This window comes from Castanea sativa, chromosome 9 (assembly GCF_040712315.1).
Source record: "Castanea sativa cultivar Marrone di Chiusa Pesio chromosome 9, ASM4071231v1".
Classification (NCBI taxonomy): Eukaryota; Viridiplantae; Streptophyta; class Magnoliopsida; order Fagales; family Fagaceae; genus Castanea; species Castanea sativa.
Genome location: NC_134021.1, coordinates 39073853 through 39081924, shown reverse-complemented (window position 1 = coordinate 39081924; position 8072 = coordinate 39073853). Strand labels below are relative to the sequence as shown.

The window sequence follows — 8072 nt, the reverse complement described above, 5'->3', positions numbered from 1 at the left end:
TATTTACAATTGGGTAATATGTAGTGAGACCACTTGTACGTTTAAGTTCTTGCAGTAAGACCGGCATTTTTTTCCCGTCAATTTAGTATATATATTTTGGTACTATAGCAATAGATGTTCTTATTTTTGCACCAAATTATTATTATTATTTAAATGAAAATGAAAAGGTTTTATTGCAACATCATAAAAGTTCACAAGGGGTTAGTACTTTTTTTTTTTTTTTTACAATTTACTAAATTGGAAAAAATGAAAAAAAAAAAAAATTAAGAAGCTCTTACTCCAACAGTATATAAAAGTTCTAGAGATGCTGCAATTGGCACTTTTAAAATTTTTAACCGAAATTTGGGTTCTAATTATCACATTTTATAAAAAATTTTATCATTAAATAAGAAACGTGGAGCTCAAACCTCACGTACACCAAAACTAATTAGTGTTTTGGTCTAATAATAAAGGATAGTCATTATTTAGCTGCCATAGATTGATATTTATATCTATAAATAAAATAAAATAAAACAAATTACTCCACTTTTTTTCTATATTCAGTATTTTTTTTTTTTAATTATATATCAAGAGGAGGGTAAAAGGGCCAATCTCATTTCTAACTTCTGAGAGAAAGAACCAGTGGGTGGGAGGGAAGGGATGGTAATAGGCCAATCCTATTCCTAATCACAAAATGTTGCCCAAGGGGCAATATTATAGGACAAAAAATTTACATGTCTGGAAACAAAAACAAAGTCCAAAGGAACAAAGAACTTAGAGTTAACTTAATATAACTAAAAAAGAGAGCTAAAGATTTTGGAGGAGAACAGGAAAAACTTTAGAATCTCCTTCAAAATCAACAAATTTCATAATCATCTTCAATGCTGAAAGGACTACTTTTGAATCTCCCTCAAACACAACAGACAGACTACAAACTTGGTTTCAGTCAATAAATACAATTTCACTTAATATCATTTTATTAAATGTAAATTTTGATAAATCTATCATTAGATAAGATTTGCTTCTTACATTCTTCATTCTTGCAAAAATTTTTATATTTTAAAAAATATATATAAAAAATAAGTTTACAAATCGAATAGTAAATAGTATCTATTTTGTATAAAATTTAACATGCAAGCTGAGAATATTAAAAAACATGCAATCTAACGAATATATTTTCAAAATATGTAACTACATAATTTTTTTTTAATAGAAGTTGTAGTTGAACTTTATTCCTAATATTTAATATCTTAAAAAAATATATACAAAAAAAAAAAAAGCCAGAAGTTGCGTGAGGAGTGAGGAGGACAGTAGGGTCTATTAACTTCACTTTACTTTTACCCCGTAAATAAATCACAGACACAGAAACCCAAACAGCACACATTATCGAATGGATTAGCAATGTCTCAGCCGAGAGCAAGGCCTAAATTTTCGTGTGTGTTTCTCCCAGACCACATCATTGACGAGATCCTCAGTTGGGTACCAGTGAAATCCTTAATCCGATTCAGGTGCGTTTCCAAATCTCGGTACTCAATCATCACAAACCCCATTTTCATTTCCACACACTTCAACCGAGCCAAATTACTATTTTCCAATGAAGAAAGCAACAACAATCCTAATGGGTATTTGCTATATACACCACTGCATGTGGATCCTCTTCTTTATAGCAGAAATTTGTGTACTGTTGTTTGCAATAGCGATGGCGCATTGAGCAACAACATTTCTAGGATCGAAATACCCTTTAGTCATTCTCGGATAATGGGCTTTTCTAATGGCATGTTCTGTTTTGCTAGCTATGTGGAAAACTGTAGACATATAATGTATTTGTGGAACCCAAGCATTAGGAAGTTTAAGATGCTCGCTGCTACTGTAAACATCGCCAACTTTTATACTCAGGTTGCTGTTGGTTTTGCGTATCATTCTCAAAACAATGACTTCAAGGTTTTGAGAATTGTGTGTCATAAGCCTGCTGAGGCCGAGGTTTATTCACTGAGTACGGATTCGTGGAGAAGGTTTGTCATATCAGTTGAATCAGCAACTGGGTCTGGACTCAATGGATCTATTAGTGGTATTGATGATTCACCCTGTGTATTTTTAAATGGAGCTCTGCACTCCATAGCATGTACTACTGTGCGACACAATTTCATCTTGTCCTTTGATCTCAATGATGAGAAGTTCCGAGAGATAATGCTGCCGCGGAATTACTTTCATGGACTTTTTCGATTTTTATTTGGATTTTCTCGATATCTTGCAGTGTCCAAGGGATTGTTGACTTTCGTTGTTTTTGGTAAGAGTCCAGCTGTTACAAGTAGTTTTAAGTGCCTCATATGGGTGATGAGGGAGTATGGGGTGTTTGAATCTTGGACTGCAAAGATTGTAAATCTAGCTTGGGTTGACAGCTTCTATGGCTGCACCGACAATGGTGAATTTCTCATTGAGAAGTCCAACGGGCACCTTTTCTCATTCGATCATGAGACTCTAGAAGAGAATAGTCTTGGAATTCAATTTCCTGCATGGGTAGGTTTCACAAGTAATTTAATGGAGAGTTTGGTTTTACTTGAATAGAAAGATTAGTAGGTTGGAGTTTCTAATCAAGTGCCTATCTTTATGAAATCGAAGTTGTCGTATCACAGTTGTTGCATCATATGAAGCTGTTAGGAGGTTTGTTCTCTACGTAATTTGTGGTTAAACGAAGCTGTTATTGCGTCGTCTTCTTACCTTTTATTGCTGACATGTAAGTATTGTGGGAGGACTAAATTATATAGAACAAAAAAGGAATACCTATCATTTATTAATTACTTCTGTTGTTGGGGGGTGGGAGGGAGGGGTTAGAATTGTTGTCTGCATTCTAGAACAAGTAATATCATGATGAAACATCAATACAATGTAATTTCATTAGATATGTGGATGTTGTTGTTGTTATTTTGTATTAACTGCTTAGGATTTTGTAGATTTTGTATATCACACAACTTTTTAAAGCTCTTACATAGTATTAGTATACTCAGATTTGTAGATTTGATTTGCACAACTTGGTATTAAAAATGGCTTTGCCCTAGAAGAGACAATTTAATAGAAATTGTAATACACGTGGCAGGAAATCACTTTCCCAAACCATAAATCATCTCACACCTTGCATGTGGTTATGACCCTACTCTCATTTTCCCATAACATTATTTAACAAATGGAAGAAATAACTTTTCTTTAGCCAGGAGCCTTAATCTTGTGCATAAATTTTGCCAGTTCATGCTTGTTCTAAATATTTGGATTTTGGATCCTTTGGAGTGATGGCATAAGTATGTCCTGTTGTAGAAAATTACAATTTTAAAATTATTCAATCAAAGAGTAGAGTGGGGCTACGCTTCTCTGTAGAACATAGTACACTTCACAAGTTGTTCCCTGTCTAGACTGAAAACTACCACATGACGCAAAGTTTGGAGCTAGAGAACCTCCTCCCACAAAGAAAATTTCTATCAGTGCGAACTAGCATCACTATGAAAAGCGATTAGAGAGAACACCCTTAGATGATTTCAAATAAATTTCACTTGCTGCCCACGTTTAGGTATGTTCAGTAGTATGTGAACGTAAGTGTTGTTTTCCTACTAAAAAGAAAAAGTATCCAACCTCTTCCCTTGGCTGTGCCTTATTGAGTTGAAATTGTCTGATGAAATTGTTCTTTCCATCTCTATGTCATTTGGATATGAATTTGGAATTAGTACTCATATACAGTTAGGAGTTATGCAAGCATAAAAAAGTGGAGCTTAGTTGAAATGTTATGATGACGAGTCACAATTTCTTTTTGAATTGGCTCCAAACAATTTTGGCACAACTCTCCATTGTAGCTAAAGTCATGAATAAATTGCTTATCTTATTCTGCTTATTGTAATTAATACCTCTAATATTTCCAATTTTCATTATGTATATCTATACTTTTCCAAGTAGATGTTTTTTCCTCCACTTGAACCAGCAATGGAGCAATTGTGTGGTAGACCCCTATGACTAGAGGTTTGAAAAGAAACTGGAAAACTCTGTTCTGCTGATGATTACTTCAATCTTCAGGTTATAGGGCCTAATGGTGGTTTGGCCACTGAAGTGGTCACAGAAGTGGAATGCCTGTACAGCCCCTTTGCATCACCAAGGATATGGATATCGATGAGCATTTGTGATTTAATTCACAGACACAAGCGGAAGTTTCTATATAAGGTAAAAGGGAAAAGTTAATGGATGTCCTAAATGCATTGGTTTAGGAAATATTTTTAGAAACTTTTTATGGGAAAAGAAAAAAGCAATTAATTATTTTTTTTACAGGTTTTCATATTTTCTATAAAAGCGGTGTCAAAACTTTCTTAAAATAGTTTATTAACACTTATCTTAAAGGCACTTGTTAACAGGACCCAAGGTAAAATATTAATTTAATCACCACCACATAATTTACAGTCTTCCTTGTGAGGTCGCAAAAGCTACGTAAGAAAAAACCATACTTAGGTTTAGGGAAAAAGTTGAAGGCAGAACCCTATCTGCACTGCAATTTCAATTAATAGGCATTGTTTTAAAATGAAATTGCATTGCAGAAATGTTCACAGTTTTTTCTATTCAAATGGAATTCTAGAATGTTTACATATGCCTGATCAGTCCCCTCAAATTTCAAATAATTTTATGTACAGTTGACAGTGCTACTGATTTGATGGCCATGCTAGGCCATGAACTGTTGTTGGCAAGCTAGGAGAGAAAAAGATAAATTGCTTTGTTCTAGAAAAATCGCTTGGAATAGGGGCTGTACCAATAGGATCAAAAGAAATTGAATAATTTATTTAAGGATTTAGCTAGTTCTGGAAATTGTAAGAGACACGTTGTGCCAGACTTGAAGTTGGAACCCAATGGGATGCAATTTTGAAATGGATTCAATGTTGGAACCATTTTTGTTGTAAATTGTTTTCACCAAATTATAGTTTCTTTCATTGTAGTTAAATTAATTATTTTAATTTCATTGTAGTTAAATTAATTATTTTAATGAATAAAATATGCACTTTATAGCATATATTTGAGTCCCCAAATTCATTTTTCCTTTGATGTCACTGGTGAGAGATTTCAAGAGATAATGCTGCTAAAGAATTGATAAATGGATTCCTTCTAATCTTTGAAAGACTTGTAGCGTTCAAGGGATCAATAGTTTTGATTGTTTTTGGTGAAACTCTAGCTGAAGAGAGTGATGTATGCTAAAAAAGGGTGGTAGGAGTTTCTTGATTGTTTCATCCCTTGTACACTCCTTGTGTACTAGGGTGTTCCCCTTTTTTGACATTAATAAACTTATTACTTATCAAAAAAGGGGTGGTAGGAGTATGATGTTGTTGAGTCTTGAATTAAAACGAGTGTGCTAGTGGATTTGTTGAGAGGTTCCTGGGTATTATATGTCAATTGATTTTTGTTTCAAGAATGACGTGCACATTCTTGAACGTGGAAATGTCATAGTGTATTATAAATACTTAGCCAACATAATCTTATCTCAGTTTTATGTCCTTGTGAGATAACATGAACAATTAGTAGCTTTATATCTAACTTCTGCAATCTATACAAGACACAAAATTGTGTTCTTGATCTTAATCAATAAAATAAATTGTAGACTTCAACATATCGAATAGAAGGCTTTTGATTTTGAGCACATTTATAATTGCATATATGGTTTATTTTTTATTTTTTATTGTACTTGCAGATGTTTAGGGTTTGCTGAAATTTATAAAACTATTGAAATATACTAGTTTCTGTAATATAGGTATGCTTGAAAATTGAAACTGCTTTAAGTTTGTATACAGAAAGGGCCTAAGTCATATTTTGGACTATATATACTAACTTTTCAATGCAGATATGGAATTCATTCTTTGTACGAACTTTGGTATATAGAGCTTATGAAGCTATTTGCTTTGTTTTGTTTGCCTACTACCCCCCGTCACTGGTGCTAGTCTGTGACTCTGTATAAATATATTACTTCTTCTTCTTCCTAGCTAGTTGTTTGATAAGTAATTCTGATTTTGGATAAATCATAATATTATGATGTTTGGCTTATCCAAAGTAGATATGATTGCAGGGTCTGGATTAGGTCCAATGCTTCCAGTGCACTGGACCCGATCAGATTGTGAAATGTGTTACCATCTCAACGGGTCCAATGCCACTGGATACTGGACCCAAACTGCTCCCATGATTGCAAACACAAGTGAGTGAATCATGATTATTGCAAATGAAAGAAATCTGGAAAACCAAGCCTTTGGTGAAGATATGTGCATGTTAGCAAGCCCACTTAAGTCTTGGCATCAGTATTATTTGGGAAAGAACCTTGCATCCCATCCTAAGCAAACTTTAGGAGACATTCCTCATGATATAAACTAGGTTTTCCAATTAAAAAAACCCAATTTTGATTCATCTTAGATGCCCCAACATCCAAGGTAAGTTCACTGTAAATCTGCTCATTATTCGGATCAACTTGAAAATTCCAACACCCAAGTCCTCTATCCAAGCAACAAACAATCGCATGTAATGATGCACTGGCTGTAAAAGTAGCCTTGAATAGAAATATGGACACAATCGCATGTACAACGTGGCCTCTGCAATCAATTTCCTTAATCAATAGAGCATCTCGTCAGCTCATGCCCTTTCACAATCATCATATGGTCTCTCACAGTTTAGTCCCTGAATTTCTTTACAATAACTAGAAAATTTTAGTTCAAAAAGTTCGATATTTTAAAATTTGTTTGTCAAGGCCAACCTTGGCCCTCGGAAATAGTTCAATACTAACCAGGGCGTATTTTGTTGACCTTGACAAATAATATGCTTTTTTGTGAGAATTTATATTGAGCCTCACAAATAATATGATGGGAAATTCTCCAAAAAGATTGATAAATTATGAGCAGTAGACCGGAATGGACCAAATTGGACCGAATTAGAATGAATGGACCGAAATGGACTGACATAGACTGAAACAACTGACATAGTCAGAAATAGACCGTATTGACTGAACTGGACTAAATAGACCTAACTGTATTGAATTGGATAGAAGTAGACCGAAATGAACCAAACTAGACCGAATGGGCCAAAACGCTATGATGATGTGGCTCAACAAAAATATAGCAACAATAAATATTACGTTTTAGTTTCTATATATGATATAAATTTACAACGTTCAACCTGTGCCCATAATTTATAAGGGTGAAAACACCATTTTAGTCCCTACATTTTGAGGTCATGGTCAATTTAGTCTCTATATTTTGATAACAGTCAATTTAGTTCCTGTTATTTTCAACTTGCAACCAATTTAGTTTTTACCATTAACTCATTAACAGAAAATGCATATATAGCAAACGGTTTACAGTGTAGCATGCCTAGTATTAAACCATTACATTCTATGATGACGTGTCTAAATTTTCGTAACCACGCAAAAAAAAAACCATGTCACCTTTTAAATAATTATTTGTCTAAGACATTTATTTTAGCTAACAAAATATGCGAACTACCTTCTTTTTTTCTTTTCTTTTCTTTTTCTTTTTTGAGAGGAAATATGCCAACTACCTAACTTATAAATGGAAGAAAATTCTTAATACATGTCTTAATATACATCAACTTCCTAAGTTTTAGAGGAATATATATATATATATATATATGCTAGTGTTTTTCAAGGCGTGTAGCAGTCCAATATGTATTAAATAATACAATTTGTTTGCAATTTCCCCAAAGATCTTTCTCCTTGTCTCTACACATTAGTGATATATGTTGGGGTTTATGCCCTAAAATCCAATTTATTGGTATGTCATAAATAATTAAATTGTTTAATTATATGAGACTATCTATAAATGAACTAATGAGATATTATCTTAGTCCATGAGATGCATAGTATGTGATTTATGTGAAAAGTCACAGAAGATATAAATTATAAGTTCTTTGTAAACTCAGAATTTTAGTTCGTAGTCGGTGATGAAATTGGGTATTTCATCTGCGAAGACTATAACATATCAACTAAGATGATTTGTCTTGATATTGGTAGTGGAGACTTCTAGTTGGTATGTTGATATGTTTTAAAAGTTAAGACATATTGAACTGGACCGCTGTGA

At 33.4% G+C, this 8072-nt stretch overlaps 1 protein-coding gene across 3 annotated transcripts; it reads left to right on the top strand.

The window, feature by feature from the left end:
- The first annotated feature begins 1372 nt into the window (after positions 1-1372).
- LOC142610127 (F-box/kelch-repeat protein At3g06240-like) lies at positions 1373-6423 on the top strand. 3 transcript variants are annotated; one of them, XM_075781851.1, is made up of 3 exons: positions 1373-2713; positions 4036-4179; positions 6059-6423. In XM_075781851.1, the coding sequence occupies exon 1, from the start codon at positions 1381-1383 to the stop codon at positions 2542-2544; it is 1164 nt and encodes a 387-aa protein (XP_075637966.1). In that variant the 5' UTR covers positions 1373-1380; the 3' UTR covers positions 2545-2713; positions 4036-4179; positions 6059-6423. The 3 variants fall into 3 exon arrangements, with proteins under 3 accessions (XP_075637966.1, XP_075637968.1, XP_075637967.1); XM_075781853.1 differs by having other exon boundaries at positions 6047-6423; XM_075781852.1 differs by lacking the exon at positions 6059-6423 and adding an exon at positions 4641-4856.
- The last annotated feature ends 1649 nt before the right edge of the window (positions 6424-8072 follow it).

Coding starts and splice junctions, on each gene's coding strand:
- LOC142610127 (XM_075781851.1), top strand. CDS start 1,381: ATGTCTCAGCCGAGAGCAAGGCCTAAATTTTCGTGTGTGTTTCTCCCA.